At 42.0% G+C, this 19260-nt stretch overlaps 2 protein-coding genes across 6 annotated transcripts in view; both read left to right on the top strand.

Moving 5' to 3' along the window:
• The first annotated feature begins 1288 nt into the window (after positions 1-1288).
• On the top strand, positions 1289-4396 carry ZFAND2A (zinc finger AN1-type containing 2A). Of its 2 annotated transcripts, XM_005522991.3 has the most exons (6): positions 1289-1445; positions 1936-2030; positions 2739-2870; positions 3060-3211; positions 3743-3832; positions 4260-4396. In XM_005522991.3, the coding sequence occupies exons 1-6, from the start codon at positions 1391-1393 to the stop codon at positions 4267-4269; spliced, it is 534 nt and encodes a 177-aa protein (XP_005523048.1). In that variant the 5' UTR covers positions 1289-1390; the 3' UTR covers positions 4270-4396. The 2 variants fall into 2 exon arrangements, with proteins under 2 accessions (XP_005523048.1, XP_014107943.1); XM_014252468.2 differs by lacking the exons at positions 3743-3832; positions 4260-4396 and adding an exon at positions 3356-3611 and having other exon boundaries at positions 3060-3259.
• Positions 4397-7005: 2609 nt separating this feature from the next.
• Positions 7006-19260, top strand: part of CHLSN (cholesin) — a 120501-nt gene continuing 108246 nt past the window's right edge. The window contains exons 1-2 of one of the 4 annotated variants that reach the window (XM_088063966.1): positions 7006-7037; positions 8474-8613. In XM_088063966.1, the coding sequence (XP_087920092.1) occupies positions 8488-8613 (126 nt within the window). In that variant the 5' untranslated portion in view covers positions 7006-7037; positions 8474-8487. Of the gene's footprint in view, positions 7038-7088; positions 7209-7470; positions 7663-8473; positions 8614-19260 lie in introns of those variants that run through there. The other 3 variants (XM_088063964.1, XM_088063967.1, XM_088063965.1) reach the window with 3 other exon arrangements.

Genomic DNA, 19260 nt, shown 5'->3' with positions numbered 1-19260 from the left:
TTAATTAATTGAAGAGTGGGCAGAGTGTCCGGCTGATGACACGGCATCATTTAATCCAGCAGGACTGTGCTGCTGGGAAGCGCTCCAAGCGGGTTAGCTGTGAGCTGGCACCCATAGCATGAATCACACCAGTGCCACGTTGCTGGCTGAGGTGAAAGGGGGAGGAGTGGCACATGCCATTCCTGGAGTTCAACAGCACAAAGTGGCCTGTGCAAGCAGGCAGCGCATGCAATCACAAAGCTCCCCTTTGACCTCATGGCTCTACCCTGCATCTGAGTCATTCACTAGAGCAGTCAGGTGTTTTCCAGGGAGAGCAGGGGCAGAACAACACTTTGTCACTTCTCAATCCTGTAGCAAATGTCACTAAATCAGTAGTCCTTCCTCTGCTCCATATCAAGCCAGCATTGTCACACACCTCCAAAGATCAACATTTCTAAAATACACCTTGATCTCAAGGTGCCTTGTCAAAGTGATACAAACATTTAAAAACAGAGACCAACTGGGAAAGTTCCTGGTTGATTTGTGCAAACCCACAGCTGCAGCACAGTCCACTCAAACCAGTTGCAGCTCACTGCAGCTTGCCCAGTTTAGCCCACGCTGAAGTCCTGCAGCAGAGCCCTGGGCATCAGCCTGTGATGAGAACATCCTTGTTGTATTTACTCCACCCTCTCTCACCAAGATCTCTGGATTTATTTTGAAGTTTGGAAGTAACACAGTTTAAGCATCATGATCCCACAAGAGGGATGGGGCAGCAGCTGAAGCCATGATGAAAAACCGAAATACGAATGGCAGTGGCAAAGGGCTGAGGCACTCCGGTGATGTCAGTCCGACATGGGCTTTACTGTGTCATTCTCCCACGTGTGTCCCATGGCCATAACAGCGCCTGCACCACAGGGAATGCACAGCAGCGAGAACGCTCGTGTGGTGTGGATGTGATTCCCTGGGGAAGCTGGGGAGCCCTTGTCTCCATTACCAACCCCTGCACCTCCACCCTCAACTCATCCCCTCGCGCTGTTGCCCCAAGTCTTTTCTCAGCCCAGTGCCTATCTCCATCCTAATTTCTATTCCCATGTTTACCCTCATTCTCATTCTCATTCTCATTCTCATTCTCATTCCCAGGCCCCGCCCCGGCCCCGCCCCCGGCCGTGACTCAGCCGCCCCCCGGGCTCCCATTGGCCGCTGGCCGCGCACGCGCAGCAGGCGGCGGAGCGGCGGGGGCGCGCCATTGGCTCTGGCGGCCGTGACGTCACGGGGCGGCGGCGCGGCGGGAGCGTGAGTCAGCACGTGCTGCGCTGAGTCAGCGCCGGGGGCCGATAAAGGCGCGGCCGTGCCGTGCCGTGCCGTGCCGTGCCGTGCCCGGGGCTGTTCCCGCGGCCGGGCCCGCTGTGCCATGGAGCTCCCGTGGCTGGGCGAGCACTGCTCCGAGCGCACCTGCAAACAGCTGGGTAAGTGCGGACTCGTCACCGTGTGCTGGGGGACCGCTCCTGTCCCCCGAGGCTGTCCAGGGCTGCTGGGGGCAGTGGCAGACACCAGTCCCCCCTCGGTAGGTCTAGGGAAGGAATGATAGCTGTTGTTCCTGTACACGTTATATTGTTAAGGGATGGCTTTTCAAGAGTAAGATTATTTTTGAAACTGAGCTTTGCGCTGGCACTTCAGCTCTTAGCTCTGGACTAGTTGCTCGCTACGGTTTCTGCATTTGAGGAGCTCCTGAGGTGCTTTTGGTTTGCGTTTGTCTTACACTGCAGGTAAAAAGAGGTAAACTTACCACACTTTCTCTTTCAGTTTTAATATTTGTGAAGAGTGATCTAATTCTGTAGAGATAATTGGGTTGTGACTCGACAAAAACTGCTTTAGAATTTATTTGTAGTCTTTTGTGAGTGCCCTTAGAGTTGTTAGCTTGGTTCCATAAAAATGTTCTTTTTATTCTTCTCCCAGATTTCCTTCCTCTGAAATGCAACGCTTGTGGGGAAGTCTTCTGTAAAGATCACATCCGCTATGATGACCACAAGTGCAGCTCTGCCTACAAGAAAGTGAGTTCTGTGTGATGTGAGTCATAATTCACCCTGCAGAATTGCTAAGTCATTTATAAGGGCTGCTATGAAACGTCACCTGTGGTTTCAATAAAAGTTGATGGCAGAACCTCAAAATGCAACTTAATGATACATCTGGATTTCAAATACATAAAACATGATATTTCAGAGGGCAGAACTGCTAGATTCTAGTTTTTTCACTTACAGTGCATCTTCCCAGAAAGGAGTGCTTTATATTTCAAATAATGTCTTGTGGTCTAAAATTTCCTGCAGTCCAAATCCTGTAAGTTGAAGAACAGCAAACATGAAACTACAGAAGAAATAAATAGAACAAGTGGGTCCAAACTTTGATCTCTGGCTTGTACTTGGGCTTTGAAGTATTCAAAGGCTGTAATTCCAGAAAAGTCAAAAAGATATTTAAAGTCAACTTACCAAACATGTTGCTACAAATTGGTTTGGCAAAGCATATCTGTGTGGTTTTTGGAGGGTGATTTGCAATTACTGTTGTGAAGTGCATCTTTAAAAGCATTAGCAAATGGGAACATAAAACATTTAGGAATATACTTCTTTTATCTATGGGTAAGAGAAGGGGAAGGACACAAAAATAGGGTTGGACTTGTAATGGTTGTACTTGATTATCTTGAAGGTCTATTTCAATCTAAACAATTCTTTAATTCTGTGATGCTGATCTGTGTTGTGTGTTCTTAGAATGTGCAGGTCCCAGTGTGTCCCCTCTGTAACACACCTATCCCAGTGCAGAAGGGAGAAATCCCAGATATTGTGGTTGGAGCCCACATAGATAAGGACTGCAAATACAATCCAGCACAGCAAAAGCAGAAGGTAAGAAAACTGCTGTTGAAGTCTAAGATACCTTCCTAATGCTGCTAAAGTTGGGCATTCTGACAGCAGAATGTGTAGAAACTTGCTCTGTTTCATCTTGGCTCTAAGGCTGCTTGAACATTTGTGCTTCAGCTTGGTCATGGCTCACAGAGAGCAAACACTGTCAACTTCCTGTCCTCTCTTACTCAGATCTTCACAAACAAATGCTTAAAGCCAGGCTGCAAGAGGAAGGAGATGATGAAGATGGTTTGTGAACAGTGTGGTGGCAGCTTCTGCATAAAACATCGGCATCCTCTGGATCACGACTGCAAAGGGAGCAGCAAGCCCATCTCCAAGGCAGGGTGAGCTGGACTTGTGGTGCTTCAGCTCAAGATGACATCTCAGAGCTGGTATCAAGGGCTGGTGGGGAGCTTGGATAGGCAGGGAATTCTGGAAACTACTGGTCATATCAATAAAATAGCTGTGATTTTTCTCTTGCATGTCAGGCTGAATTTCTGAAATGTCAGCTTTAACTTCTGAGCCAAGAGAAAAAGCTCGTCAAATGCTTTCCTGAATTTTCAAGCTTACCTGTGTCAGTCTCTCCTAACTGAGAATAGGTACTGGCAACTCAAGCACCCTTTGGGGTCTGGGTCCACATACTGGAATCCTAAAGCTCTGTCCAGCACCTTGAAGTGAAAAAGAATAATCAATACCCTGACAGGCCAAGTTTGAACTTAATAATAAAAAAATCTGTCTCTTGCAGGAAGACATACCTTGAGTGTTCTGTGCAGTAGGACTGTGAGATTTGTGTGATTGATACTGATGATTAAACTGGATGGAAGAGTGAAAATTCAGAGTGCATAGGTGCTGAGCCTGGTTGTGTTTGTTTGTAGATATGCAGCTCTGATGAGAGCATCTCTTCCCACCTTCAAGTCCCCGGGAGCAATTGGAGTGCCATCTAATGGGAATCCTCAGCACAACAGGTATCAGCTACACAAGGAGAAAAGACAAACTCAAACCAGGCTGGTGTCCACACGGTGTAGCAGTGCCCCTGTCACACCTCTGACTGCTCTAGAGTTGGTAGCTGACCTGTAAGTGGTGTTGGGAGTGCAGTAGAGGAGGGGCTCTGACAGCACAGGTAAATCCCTGCTTCTCTATAATGCAGTGATTAAAGTGGTCTCATAGACACAAGCATTAGGACATCAAATTGTATCTGCAGGTTGGTCTCCCCTCTGTTCAGTGAGAGGTTTGGCCAAGTTCTGGAAAAATGGTGTGTCATCAGAGTGAGGAAAGCACAGCAAGCACCTGAATTAAAATAAATGGCCCAAGCCCTTCCCTGGCATGTTGTAGCTCCATGTGACTGAAAGTTCCAGTTGTGTAACCCTTACAGTGCATTCTTCTGTCTTTCAGGTGCAGATAGTAGAGGCTCTTCACATCTGGATCAAACTTTTAAAGTTAATATTCTGTCTCTCTTTAAATTTCTACACAATTAACTTATTTTTGTATCATAATTTTGTATGCATTCAATAAACTGATACTGTTTCCAAGCCAATGTTTTTTGTTCCTTTATTTGGAATAAGAACTTTAATATTATAAAAAAATATTTGATGTAGGAAGTGGCATGATGGTGGTAGGTAGAAGATTAGTTGGTATGAAATACAGCTAGATTTGCTTAGGTCATGCCAAGCCTGAGCTAGGAATCTCCCAAAATGAAAATCTGAAATACAAGCTACTGTTATATGTTTCAATCCTTTTGGAAGTGTTCTGAATCTGCATGAAAAACAACATCAGTCTGAAGCTTCCTCTTGGTTCCTGTATGTCACTGGAAGGCCTTTATAAATAAAGCCATACCATCTTTTTTGCAGGTCCTTTCTGAAGGCTAGTGCTCACAGAGGCATGTGCAGTACAATTCTTCATCACTTATTGTCCCTCTGGCAGAAATCTAGATTTGCAGGGATATATTTTGCAGTTTCAGGGAGAAAAGGAAGCTGGAGAAAGTAGCATTAAGCATGGCTTGTGTAATGAGAGTAAGGCTAAAATACGGTGTTTAGGGAGGCTGCTCTTGCTGTCTTCCTGGAAAGCTTATACAAGTGAAGTCCTAGCAGATAGTGCTCTATCATCCTCATCAGCTCTCTTGGCTCTTTAAAACTTCATGAGTATCCAGCTGCTTAGCTTGAGGCCTGAAATATTATAGGCTGATGAAATGGAAATGCACTGTTAATGAACAATGCTAATTCCCCAGATGGGATCTAAGTAGACCTCTCATCCAGCTAATTGTGAGAAAAATGCCAAAGCTTTCTGTTGGTGTCAGGGGGTCAAGACCTCAATTTCATGTGTCATTGGAGCCATTCCTCTGCATTGCTGGGGCTCCTGGGCTGCAGTACTGGCTTAGGAATAACTGGAGGCTAATTGCAGCCCATTCCAATCCCCTGCAATGCTGCTGAGGTGGGAGGAGAAGCACTTTGCAGAGCAGAGGCTGCCGCATTCCCTGACCTGGGAAAAATCATCTCTGTGATGCTGTAAGAGATGGGAGCATAAGTGCAGTTAGTGCATGTGCTTTGTGCAGCCCTGGGGGTGCTGCAGGTGTGCAAGGACTGTTGTGTCTCTTTGAACAGTTTAATCATTGGAGTAGGAATGCTGGCTGAGGAGGAAATGTGGATCAACATCAACACCTTGATTGCTTCAAGGTGCTTCACAGGTCTTCCCTAAGAAAGGACACATGTAATTTCTATCCAGCATGGAACAAGTATCTGTGCTATCCCATATTAATATTTGGCCCAGTATGATTTCTCATGCTGGAGAGGTTTTTGGTGAAGATCACAGCTAGCTGGCCAAACTGAACATGTAATACAGATATGAGTTACACTGATCACATAATCTAATTTTTTGCAATCATGCAGCCAAAACTGTGATTTGACATCTGTATCTGTAGTACTGTGTTTAACCACAGGATGTCACAATAGGATATGCAATACCACAATCTTAGCAAGTCTAAACATAGAAAACGTTCTTTGCCTATCCACATTGGATAAAAAGCTTAAATTAGAACTTGAGTTTTAGGTACCACCACCCTCTGATTATCCTGTGTTCCAACACCCTAACTCAGCCCTAGCACATTGCTATATTTTATATACATTTTCTATTTTTTGTGTGTAATTTCTAACTGGACATTCCCAAATGGTGCCGTGCACCCCACCGGTGCTTTGGGAAGGGGATTCCAGGTTCTGACCATGGTATGAGGACAGGGACCAGGGGAGAGAGGCTCTTCCAGCCCAGCAGTGATAGCTGGGGGACAGGAGGGCACCTCGGTGTGGGGACGAGGTGGAAAAGGAGGAAAGAAGAGGTTGCCCCTTCCCATCAGTGCCTGAAATGGTGAAGGGACTTGCTTGCCAGCAGAATCTGCTCCCACATCCAGCATCTTAGCTGGGAAACAACAACTCTGTCTCAGGTTGTCCTGAAAAAAACGTGTCATCCACACGTGTGTATGTGGTAAAAATTCCGGCCCTTAAATTACCAAGGGGCCTTGGAAAAGTTTGTGTAAGGGTTATTTATAGAAAATGAAAACACTGAAGCCAATTTTGTTTCCTGGAAATTGTCCTCGGAGGTGTTTTCTCGTCCTGTCAAACCACACCCTTGGCCTCTTCCCACGCATTCCATGAGACCCCATCGGGACACGAGTAATGCTGTCTCAGACTTCAGCGTCTCTTAAGATCTGGAGCCCTTAGGATCTGCGGGATCAAAGGGATCAAATCGGTCTCCAGAGAGCCTCGGCTCAGGGTGTCGGCAGCGCTCACGGCCCTCACTACAGCCTGCTGTGACCGACAGCACCTGGCTAGCCGCCAGGCCCCGGGGACCCCGTCAGGCCCTGGGGGGGTCCCAGGCAGGTGCGGGTGGATCCCCGTGAGCGCACGGGCGGATCCCGGCCAGGCCCTGGGGGGCTCCCAGGCAGGTGCGGGTGGATCCCCGTGAGGGCACGGGCGGATCCCGGCCAGGCCCTGGGGGGTCCCAGGCAGGTGCGGGTGGATCCCCGTGAGGGCACGGGCGGATCCCGGCCAGGCCCCGGCACGATCCCGGTTTTGGGAATCTCCCAGGCAAAAGGGCGGGGTCGCAGGCGGAGCTCGGCGCGGAAAGATGACGTCATCACCGCCGCCAGAAGCCGGCGGAACGCCCGCAGCACACGTGTTCCCGGTGAGCGCTTTAACTCCGAGCGGGGCTTCCTATTGGCCACTGTGATGATTGACAGGTCGTCAACCAACCAGAGGGCGCCATTCAGTACGAGTAGCCAATGAAAGGCTGGGGGCGGGCGGCGGCGCCAAGCGTGGGGCTCAGTTGAATGTGCCGGGGCGGCTGCTGCGGGAGGTGCGTGCGGGACGGGCGGGGGTCGCGGCCCGGAGTCCCCCCGGGGTGACGGAGACTCCTCCGGGGGTCCCTCCGTCCGCCAGGAACGGCGGGAGGGGCGGGGAGGCCTGGCCTGGCCCGGCCCGGCCCGGCCCGGCCCGGCTTGGCTTGGCCTGGCCGCGCCACATGCGCGCGGTGGTGGCTGAGGCGGCTGCGAGCCCGGGGGCGTGTGTTGGGATGTGAAGCGGGGGTTTGTGTTGGGAAGCGTATCCAGGTTGGGAAGCGGAGCCGGGGTCCTGTGCAGGGGAGCCGGGAGCAGGGGCTGGCCGGGAGTGCCCTCCTGGCCAGGGCACGGCTGTGCCCGACACGTGCCGGGCCTGGCTGCGGGATCACCGAGGTGCCAGAGCCCTCCTTCAGCAGCTTCTGCTCCATTGGGAACCCCCCACGTGCCATTGTGGGTTGGTTTATGTTTTGTGTGAGTTTCAAGCTAAATGTTTGTGATTGAGCCAACATTTGCCTCTGTAGCGACTGACTGAAAGTGACAGTGAAAGCGATACTGAAAGTGACAGTGTTGGAGCAAGGGGGGAAAGCCGCTTAAATTGGATATTCTCGCAAAGAAATAATACTCACTTACAGCCAGACCTGTGTTCAGAACCAGTTACAGTGTTGTCTGCAGCTCCTGTTCACTTTCACCCTTATGTCAGTCTAAAATTACAGCTCATGAGACAATTCTTCAAGCATAGTCGTACCACGTTAACCTGTGTGAAAACAGAAGAACTTGCAGTTTAACCACAACTAGTGGTTTAAAACTGTTTAGTTATCAAGAAGCTTTACTTTTTGCTTGTGAGTGCACACGTGCATATTGATGAGATGACAAACAGTCATGTGAATGTATTTTGAGGTGATGGTGTTATCTGAGGTAGTTGATCAAACAGTTCAGTGTGGTGTGTTCTAACCTGCAGAAAGCACAGCCTAAATTATGGGGAATTCATACCAGGAATTCTCTGAGGCATATTCCACAACAGGGCCACAGATGACAGAAGGTGTGTAGATTCCGACAGGAGACTGGTTTTTCAGTTTCACACTACCTTAACTACAATGTATTCTTAAAGGAAACACGAAAATTCTCCAAAATTAATCAAATTTCAGTGCAGATGTATGTTTCATAGTTAGGTAGTGACAAAAAATTTCCATACCAGTGTAACTGTAGTATAACTGTCTGTCTATGAGACTGACATTTAACATTAAAAAAGGTTCCAGCTGAAGTTTGGTGCTTTCTGTTACAGATCAGCATTTCAGAATGCCGAAAATGATTGTGGAAAAAAAAGAGAAGAAGGCAGAAAAAAGAAAAAAGCTGAAGCAACATGTGGCCCAAAAGGACCAGCTGGAATTGGAAACTAAACCAGCGAAGAAGAAGAAGCTGCAGGTTTGGTTCTTTAATTTGATACAAAATTAATTTGTTGTTGCTGTAGATTCTGTTGTGAATATGAGTTGGATTCAGTTGTAATGATTCCTTGGATGCAATGTACCTAGAGTGAAAGCTAAAATTAAGCCAAATCTGGGTCCAATTGTAGCAGGCAGAGAGGTGATCTCTGTTTGTTTTGGATATTTCTGTGAAAAGCAGAGAATGGATGTGGGTGAAAGGTGAACCAAGTGAGGATCCATCATATGGCAATCTCGGCGGAGCTTCAGTCTTCATGTGATCCTGAGTGCCTGGGAAAACATGAAAGATGTTTTCTTGGAAATTCTCCTCGTTTTTGGACAGAATGTCAAGTGGCCAGAAGGTGTCAGCAGTCTCTTGGAATTCCTGAACATTTTATGAATTATTTTGTGAGAATAAAGTTAGCAATCTCAATATGTTAAGTGGGAACTTGGAGTTAGAAGGTTTTTGGGATGGAAATTATGCATAATTCAAGGACAGTTAAATTCTGCTCTTCTTACTGGTTACTGTGGAATGAGGATCAAAGAACTGTAAAGCAATTCAAGAAGTAGAGAGGGAAAGCAGTTTTTTTCCTCAGGAATTCTTGAGAATCACCTCAAGAAGCCACTTAATTTTCTTATCTAATTTTCTTTCCTAGCCTAACATAAAATATATGTGAGGGCTGCATGTTTCTTTCTTTATTATGGCATATGTAGCTCCATGGAGCTGATGTAACTAAAAATTAATACTTTTGTTATTAGACTTTATTTAAGCTCATTGGCAAGAACATATTTGAAGAACTTCTGCATTCATAAGTGTTTCTAGGTATTGCATTTGAGAAGCTTAATATAAAAATGCCAGCCTATTGGTAGAAGCTATTCAGAGGTCTGTACATTTTTGCAGTTTTGATCTCAGCAGAAATGTTCCTAATAAGAAAAGACTGCATCTTTGTCAAAGCAAAAATAGGAAATTTTGTCCTTGTAGCTTCATAAGGAGGAATGTTTCTCTTTTCCTTTGTATTAAAGACTGTGGATTTGCTGTGCTATAATTGAATTTGAGTGAAAATAACTTTCCAGGACAAAACAGTGTGAAATTGAAATGTCAAAATGAAAATTTTATTGCCTATGACAATCTATAATTTCATGTAAAACTGCCAAACAGTTGAGGTTGGGCTCCAATTTCCTGGCAAGTGGGGCTTTTCTGGAGCATCTGATGTCCAGTGTTCCGTTCTTGGAACACCCAAGTGAGTTTTTTTCGCTGTGCAGACTGTAGGACTGTGAAAGAAAGAGCGAAGAGTAATGGAAAGAAGAATCCTTAATACTGTTAGGGAACACCACTAAGCACAGCAGTTCTTGGAATCATAAAAGTTGATGCCAGAGGGTGGCTTGAGTTTTAGGGAATGCCATAAAAGGTCTATGACAAGCCATTTCTTGGCATCAGCTTTATAAACTGTAGCTGTTGTCAGCAGGAAAGCCTAAGTTAATAGACCACTTTTGTTGGTTTTTTTTGTTTGAAATGACTGTTGAGAATGAAAAACGTGAGGCAGATTTTAAACAATTTTACTTAAGAAGTGGTTAAAGAAAGTTAATTGCTTGGCAGTTTGATTGTTACTCAGTGTAAGTACTCCCAGCTTTGTGTGAAATGCTTGGCTAGGGCACACTGGCATTTATGCTTTAAAGTGATTTTGGTCATCAAACCTTGTCAGCATGGAAAGTGTAATAGAGAGCAAAGTAAAACTGCTCTGTGTGAACTGAAGGATCAGGAGGAGCTCTGGGGTTGTGCTCAGTCAGTGTGAAAGGTTCCAAGTAAGAAATTTGGGACAAAAGTTAGGTAACTGCTAGAAAGGTTTATTCTGCACCTTTACTTTCTTTAATTTGATTTCTCTTACTTTAAAATAAGCTGGAATTTTGCTAGATCTACAGGAATCCCCAAATCATGGTGCCTGCATTCTCATGAGCTGTGATTGACTTTTAATGGAGTAACTGAATTAAAGGAAACTCTTCCTGGCATTCTTAAAGTAAGGATGGGTAGGCTCCAGTTTTACCTAAAGAGTCTCATGTGTGGTAGAAGGAGGTCAAAGTTTTTGGTGGGACAGAGATTTCACTGGTTCATTAAGCCATGTTCCTGTGATTTTTTTTTTTCTTTCCCCCCCATTCTAGTACAGCAAATTTAATCTCTAAAGTGGAAAATATGAATGTCTAACTGATTTTGTTATAGAGCTGGAGGCAAGTTGAGATGTGCTTTCAGTGACTGGACTTAGTGTACACTGATCATTCCTTCAGGAAATTTATTTCAAAAAATCTTACCAGCCTTAGACTAAGGCATTTTTCCTTGGAACAGCTTGACCTTTCAGAGTAATCTTGATGTTTTATTGATTTTCATCTACTCAATTTCTTCTGTTTACACTAAATAGCAATACGCAATTCAAGACCAATATTAATGTTTTTGTGAGTGATCTTTGAACCACACAACTCTAAATGAGACATCTCTAACAAAGCTGATTTTTAAAGTTTAATTAAGTTTTAAAATTTAATTCAGCCTTGTGGTTTTTCTGACTGATTCTCCTAATGTTACTGTTCTATTTACCTCCTTGAAATAATCATACATGTTAAACTGGTTTTTTAAATCACTAGACATTAGTTTTACATTCTTTTATAGTTTGCTAACATGCTTGTATGTTGAACTATCAGAATGTTTAAGTTTTTCCTTTCAAGCTGTAACATTGGTATGAAGAAAAGAGATTTAAAACGTGCCATCTAGACTGGTGGTTTGAAGCTGACTGTTGGCTTCCTAGGTAACAACTGCCTGATGGATCTTTTCTGACAAGTTAGTTTTATTTTATTTCTCTGAAGAAAAAGAATATTTGCAGTATTGTTAATGTGTCATCTCGAAATAACAGAACTCTAAGAAGTTTTTCTTTGCAATTACCCCTATTTTGCTTCTGATTATGGATTTCTCCAGGCTTCAGACTTTCAGCTGCCTCAATTCCACAAAGCTTACTGGAACAGCAGTCCTGACAGTTGCAGCTCTGTAGGTATGGAACAACATGTGGTTGCTTTGTTTCCCAGGGCTATTTGAGTTCTGCCCAGAATGACCTTACTGTGTCAAAGGATCTTGTCATTTACGGGCAGATCTCGTTGCTGCAGTGCTGTTTGCAGAGCTGCTGGCTTTCTGCAGAACAGTAGGAAATTCTTTCAGAACAGAACATCTATTAGGCAAGACTCAAAATTCATAATCCATAGAAAACAATATTAACTTCCTGTTCCTTCCCAATTTAGTCTAGTAAACATTGTAACTTCAAGGAAAATTACAATGACTAAGGGACGATCGATCTTTATAAATCAAATCCCCCTGTTCATGGTTGAAGGGTACTTTAGGTAATGCTCATACAGCCAGTGGGTGTTTCCTTGTACTCCCTTGTTATCTTCGGCATTGTAAGTGCTTAGAGGAGGAGGAATCAACATTTTCCTCAGATAAAGGCAGGATCAGTGGGGGAAAGGAATTTAATTTCTGAGATTCCATACAGATACTACAAACAATGGCAAATAAACAAGTAGCTCATGGTGTTTCTTTCATCAGAGTGTGCAGGTGCCCAAACAGAAAGATTTGTTTACTAAATGGAAAACGGCAAAATTTGTAAAGAAAAGGTTTTTCTGTTCAGCTTTTTGGAGTTTATTAGGGTTATATAAGGTCTATATAAGAATATAGAATTCTTTAGCTGTAAAGCAAACCACAAAAAACCAAAGATTCTTTAAAATCACTGTTTGGTTGTAGCAGTGGAAAACCCCATAAAATTATGTTTAAGCTGTGGAGATAAACATTTTGGGCATGAACTCGGTGGAATAACTGGGCATGCTACTTTGATATGATCTCTAATGCTGCTTGTAATCAGGTAACTGGGCTAGTAATTTGAATGTTTAATGAATGCAAACCAGACATTGGTGCAAACTGATCCAGCAGATACTGTAAAGCTATCATCAGACAGTGTATTTATTTGTTTGACAACCCACTAATTCATCCCAAAGCCTGTTCTTGAAATAATGAGTTGTGGATGATTTGCAAACAAACTCGGTAATCCTTTATTGTTCCCTTAATTTATTTTTCTAATTAATGGGAAGCTTATCTTGTAACCATCAAAATAACTTGGTTTATATTTTCCCATCCTAAAAAGATGCTGTGAAGTTAACAACTTAGTGTGATGTTGCAGGATGTTCTTCTGATTACCAGGCTACCAATATTAACTGTGTTTTATATACATTAAAAGTATATATTGGAAACTGTTTGCATTGCAATTCCACTGTCCACTCTTCCTGCACTTGTTTGGTTTTGCTGTATGTACTTAATCCTCTGCTGTAAGCATTAGCATTATCTGAGGTTGTTAATTTTTGTTTGAGGAATATGTAAAAAGCTTAATTATTAAAAAAAAAGAAAATAAATTCCAAAAAGTTAATTTTATTTGGCATAACCTCCTAAAATAAGAATTTTGTCTCACACTGGGGGTTTTTTGGACCAGTTTTAAAGTATCTTTAACACGCAAATAGAGTTTTGTCCGTGTTATGAGGAGAAGATGACATAATCTTTCATCTTCCCCCATCCTTCCATGTCCCCCTGTGCCTTGATGGAAAAATACATCAGCAGAAAGCAGTTTCCCAGTGATAAAGTGGGGGTGGGAGCTATTTCTCAAAATGGCCAAGTTAAATGTCAGGATGGATATTACTGTGCTGGGTTTTGTCTGTAATTAAAATGTTGGGCCTGTTTCTCTTAGCTTTGGGTTACCTTTCAGTTGAATGTTTATTCTTGGGTTATTTGTTTGGGGTTTTTTTATTTGATCAAAGAGAGAAGTTTGCCAGCCCATTGGCTCTTAGTGCCTCTCTGTATGGTGGCCTTCTGGTAGTTACAGGAAGCAATTACAAAGCTCTAAATCCATGTGGCAATTACGATTTACTGTGTGATATCTTGCTTGGTTTATGTGCTTTCTTATCTATGCAATATTTCTCAAATTAGGAAAATTAAAAAAAAACCAGCCAACCACAAAACAACAAACTTTGAGGGCAGCTGGTTATGGGACTCTGAAGCATTTGTTTCCTGCTAACACTTCCTCATCAGAATATTGATAGAGTTCCTTTAAATTATTTTATTAAATTAAACATACATTTATTTATTTTAAAAAGGGGGTAAATTGAATTGTGACACCCATGTAGTGTTTATAGAGAATAGTAGGCCTTCTGTAAACAGACATGTCTAAGAAGGTACAGAATCATGTCTGAAATATGGATATGCATAGATTAGGCTGAATAATTTTACATTCCTTTGAAAATTATTTTTGTAATGGTACAAATAGATTTCCCAGGAAAGAGTATTCACAGCTGGGAAAACAGTTGCTACTTTGAAGATGGTTTTCCCAGGCAAAAGGCTCACGTCCCCAACTGTGTTCGGTATAAACAATATGTGGTGTATTTCTTACTTGTGTTTAAAGGAATTGTGCATTCTTCGTTACATATTAGCCAACAAGATTTTCATGCTAATTCTGGGTATTTGCCTTAATCTGTATCCATTCAAAGTTAATTCCCTACTTTTATTAATAAAGCTAGGGTATTAAATTGATGGGGAATTTGGGGTGGAACACAACTGTCCCTTCTTTGCTGTTAAGAGGGGAAATTCTTCCATCTCTTCTTGGAGCACGTACTTGTTGTTTCCTCTGAACCCTCATTCTCTGCTTGCTGGTGAGACCTTCCTTGATGGCTCTTGTTGGATTTTCAGTATAAATCCTTGCTTTCCTGCCTTATCTGCAAATATCTTAACAAAATTGAGATTCAGGACAGGATTCCCACTTGTGGGTTGAATTTGTTGAGCGTTCAGTTGTTGAAGGAGCAGAGACAAGATTTGCTTGTCTGTGTCAGCCAGCTCCAGTCCTATGAGAACACTGTTTTCTGCCCTTTTTCAATGATAATTTTATTCTGGTTCTGTATTGATGACTTCTAACTCCTCACAGAGAGAGGCATCGTCAATGAAAATTGCTGGAAAAGGCACAAATTGTTGTATGTAGAAAAGTTGGCTCAAAACCTCAAAAAACGTGTAACTTCAGTTAAAAAGAAGTCCTATTAACATGTTTGAATTTGCAAAATGTATTCACTTGGCAAGAAATTAACTTGTAAGCTTGACAGGATGTTTGCTGCATTCTGATACAGGATAAAGAGCTGAGAAATGGGCATTCAAAGGCAATTATTCTTGACAGGGCTTGAAACTTGGAAGTGTGTGTAGCATAATGTATTAATGCAGTCCTGATTCTTGTGGATTTGTTACTTCCTCTTTATTGCTCTTGCTGCTGTTGTGTTAATGCTAATTGGTTCAAAAAACCTAAAATGGCACAGATTTGGATATTTAAGTTATGCTTATTCTAGAAAGCAGCCTTGTCCTTGATGAAATGCTGCTGCTTGTTTAAGCAATGTGGGAGTCTGGTATAATGATGTTTATAAAATGCTACTTTTTGTGTGTTGATGAAATAGATTCAAAAATTGAAAAACCCCAATGTTTTGGCACAGATAAAAGGGGGTGATGGCTGCTTCTGCAGTATGAATGAGAAATGAGAAGTTTCCTCATTGAAAATGCTTTTCATGTTTAGATGCAATATAGTGAACCACATGAATGATCAGTGTATATTTATGTATGTTAATAAATTACAGCATAGATAAAACGGCTCTTGGGTATTAGATCAAAGCCACACAGATTAATAAATACTTGGAAAGTGCTTGTCTGTTGCATCCAACAAGTAATTAGAATAGAAAATTAATCTTTTGACTTTTAGAACCTGCCTGAAATACCGAGGGTACAAGCATGAAGGTATTTGACAGTGGAACCAGACTCTCTCTTTGAATGCATTTACCTATTTCTAATTGAATCCCACAGGAGTTCTGTAGGACATCAAACAGAAGATCATCAGCCAGTGTTGTATTAAATTTCTCAGCATTATCTTAATAATTTGCATCTGTAAACCAGGCTATTGCAAACAGCATATACATAAGGGAAGACAGCTCTTCCTACCATCTCAGAGTTTGAAAGGTGTCAAAGCTGCTCAGAGAATGTACTGAGGGCTTAGAGCTGCATTGCATAAAAAGGAGCAGAGTGGTTATGTAAAGAGAAGAGAAAATCTAAAGTATCTATGGAAAAGACATGCTTTTAGTAACTGTCATTCCATCCTACCTTCACACTGTGGACTGAATCCTAAAGGGGAGTTATTCATCCTTCCCCACTTGTAAAGTAACTAATTGGTTACAGAACTGTTGTACTGAACTGTAATACTGAGGTCATTAAAATTGGTCATGGGCTTTTTGTGAATTTAGGAGCCTTCATGCACCTCACTGGCTGATTCTTTTTTCAAATTACCTTTGGAATAGACCAGCTCTTCCTATTTTATTACAAAAATCCCATCTTTTGTGGCTTTCAAGCCTGTATGCCAAAGACATCTTCTAATAAACTTGTAAAGTTTTTTTTTTTTTTAAATTGTAAAATTTACCATCCTTTGCTTAATCTATGGTTGTCTTTACATTTGTCTAGATTGGGTCATGATCTAGTTTGAGTTTAGAATAGGAGCAGCCAATGTCCTGATCTGAAGGTTTTGGAATAAAATCTCTGGCCAAGACCCAAGAAGTGTCTCTCAGAGAGAGTGAAGAGCGCAGGTCAGCAGGGGATGGGGCAGTTTTCCACGGGTCCTCATAGAGCCCTTGTTTTTGGCTGAGGATGCTCTGGGGTTCTGTGGGATCCCATGCTGGCTCCAGCAGCACCTCTGCCAGCAAGGCTGGGCTTCTGATCCCACAACACTCCAACACTGTCACCCATCATCAGGCAGCTTTAATTAGCATAAGAAAATAACTTGTCATGTTTCTCACTGTTCTAGAGAATGAGCTTGTAATATCAGAAGCAATTATTCTGACTTTGTCTTTGGAAGCCAAGAAAGTTTATAAATTGAGTTTCCCCTCACATCACTGTCTGTATCTTCTTCCCACCTTGATACTCACTTGTCAGGTGGATATTTAGAATATCATCAATTGTTTAAGTGAGCTGTTTCCTTGGTTTCTTTCTCAGTTTGCTGGGTGTACTTCACTCTGGAGCACAAGAGTTAAAAGGTTTCTGTAGTCAGGTACAGGCTATTTCTCTTTTGTCGTTCAGAATGGAGAGAGAATGAAAAGAAGAAAATCTTATTTGCCATTATATTACTGTTTCTATTGAGGGAATGCCTGGGAAAGGAAATATTTCTGCTGCTGAGGCAGAAAACAAATCTATCTCCAGCACTATTAGGCAATTCTGCCACTGAGCTCCTTCTGTAAAAATCGCCTTAACTCCAATTCTAAGGATAATTTAACAATATCCTAATAATTTTCCCGTTTCTCTACTATGTCTTTTTTTCTCCCTACAGTTTTTTTTAAAGTCCTTCCAGAAACCACATTCAATGCGATCTGAAAAGGTCTTAAACCTTTTCAGTGCTTTTGCTTGCAGTTGAAGTGAACTGGGACTTGTAAGCAAAGCTGCTGCTATGGAAAGGCTTACTCTGCTGCACTAAATACTTCTTTTGAGAAGGCAGGGTTTTACTTTTTGGTAATGAACAGCTCAGTAGTTTAATGTAGAACTTTAAAATGTCTGTATATACCTGTAGCAGACTGTTTGAACAATGTGAGAAAACAGGTTGGAAACTTGAAAATGGTTTTTACCATGGGGGTTGAACAGTTTCAAAAGCCATTCTAAACACTCAGGTGACTTTGTGAGACTCGGACAATCATCTTTGTTTTGTAGTGGCATTTAGTGCACTTCTGTAAAATAAATTAAGTAGCATGTAAGAAAGGGAGTTGAGAGTAGAGCTGATTCTGCAGTCCTGAGAGGGTATTGCTCCTGTGTTGGCACCTTGGGTGGCTCAATATTCAGCTGTTAATTCTTAGCTCCTGCCTCTCTTGTACCATGGGATGGAATTGAAGTCTAAAAGGAAGCCCAAACCCAAGGGTTAAAAGTTTATTGTACTAAAAGTCACTGTGGAATAAATAGTTTGGACCATACTGTGAAAGAAAGGACACTTAAGTTATAAATATGAATGGAGCATGTTCAGATTTTCATATCTGGTGTTTCTCTTTAAAACACAGCACAGGGCATGTACCACAAACTCCCTGACAGCAGAGCTTAAGGGTACAAGGGAAAGGTGTTCTGTGTGCATGTCTTAAAAGTGACTTGTTCCCCATCACATGTTGTTCCAGTTTTACCATAAAAAAGGACAAATAAACAATTAATATGGCCCAGTGCTCTTCTATGATGAAAACTTCAAATGTTTGTCTGATGGTCTGAATGGGTAAGGTAAGATTTAGAGTGACAGGGAAGGATACTGTCCCTTAAATTAAAATCAAGCCCTTACCTTCATCGTTTTCATTAAAAATTAATTCATTGGTTCACTTTCATGAGTAGCTATTAAAATTCAAACCTGCTTCTTCTTACACTCACTTGTTTTTAGTTATGCAGAAACAAGTTCCAATGGAATTAATGATAATCAGGGTTGAACTTGACATGCTTTTACTTACGGTAAACCACTCTTTAACACATTTTTTTATGTGACAATCCTAACCATTTAAAATTGTCCAGACAACCCTTTCCCTTTTGCAGTCTTAAAAAACAGCTGAGAGAATACAGCAAAATCCTTACACGGGAAAAAATTCAGTTATACTCTAACACAACTTGATGGCTGGAAAAAAGATTAGAGCATGCACTGTAGAGGCAGTGAATTTTGTTTGAAACACAGATACTTAGTCTGAAATTTTACAAGCATTTTCTTGTAAAGCTTTGTGCTCAATTTTTTTCAAGCATTTGAAGGGAGAGGTGACTTTTCTTGCATCTTGCCTGTGTTATGTCAAAGCCTTGCACAGAATCTGGGATCGCCTGACTCATTGATTCAAATTCTCTGTCACATGCTCTCCCATCCTGTAATGCTCTTCATAAATGAATTGAGCTTTATCTTTAGGCTGACCAACTTTGCATTTTCGAGAGGTGGATGTTGTGTCTGCACAACAGTTTTATCTCCTAAAACTCTCAAAAGAATGCAAAGTTAAGCATTTCTTTAACATGTTAAAGAGGTCTCACATAACTCTTTTTCTCATACCTTTTTACACAGCTGAGGAAAGCCTGTTGCTTTCAGTTGCTACAGGTCCAGATTGGTGCTAGTTTGTGCTGTTTGCATTTCTTTTGTTTCTAGATATTCAGTTATACTCTGTGCATTCAAGGCATTCTTGTGCCAAGGTATTATTTTCAAAAGCAGTTAATGGTTTCAGGGATTTTTTGATGATTCACTCTCTCTTTGTGAGCTTTTCCTAATACTAGACTTCTTATGTGTGGCAAATTGTTATAGACTATTATAGTAAAGATTGCAGGCAACTGTGGTAAACAGATTTTTAAATCTCATAGTTGTCATCAGTCCAGTGTTACGGCATATGAAATCTTTTCCTTCAACTCAGCAATTAAACAATTCATTAGAGACCAGAGATAAAATATGAAGGAGTTGTATCAGAATCCTTGCTCCCATTCCTTTTTTCCTCTGCACTCTAGAAAAGGTTTTATTTACTGGTGATTATGTTATTTGAAATTAAAAAAAAATTATACATCAAGCTGAGTTCCTTTTTGTCC

Source organism: Pseudopodoces humilis, chromosome 18 (genome assembly GCF_049639895.1).
Source record: "Pseudopodoces humilis isolate 2021_Gansu_Grassland_sample_001 chromosome 18, ASM4963989v1, whole genome shotgun sequence".
Classification (NCBI taxonomy): Eukaryota; Metazoa; Chordata; class Aves; order Passeriformes; family Paridae; genus Pseudopodoces; species Pseudopodoces humilis.
Note: the sequence above shows the minus strand (reverse complement) of the source record. Positions and strands in the feature narration are given on the sequence as shown.

Coding starts and splice junctions, on each gene's coding strand:
- ZFAND2A (XM_005522991.3), top strand. CDS start 1,391: ATGGAGCTCCCGTGGCTGGGCGAGCACTGCTCCGAGCGCACCTGCAAA. Junction 1,446..1,935: donor GCGCACCTGCAAACAGCTGG/GTAAGTGCGGAC, acceptor TTCTTCTCCCAG/ATTTCCTTCCTCTGAAATGC. Junction 2,031..2,738: donor GCAGCTCTGCCTACAAGAAA/GTGAGTTCTGTG, acceptor GTGTGTTCTTAG/AATGTGCAGGTCCCAGTGTG.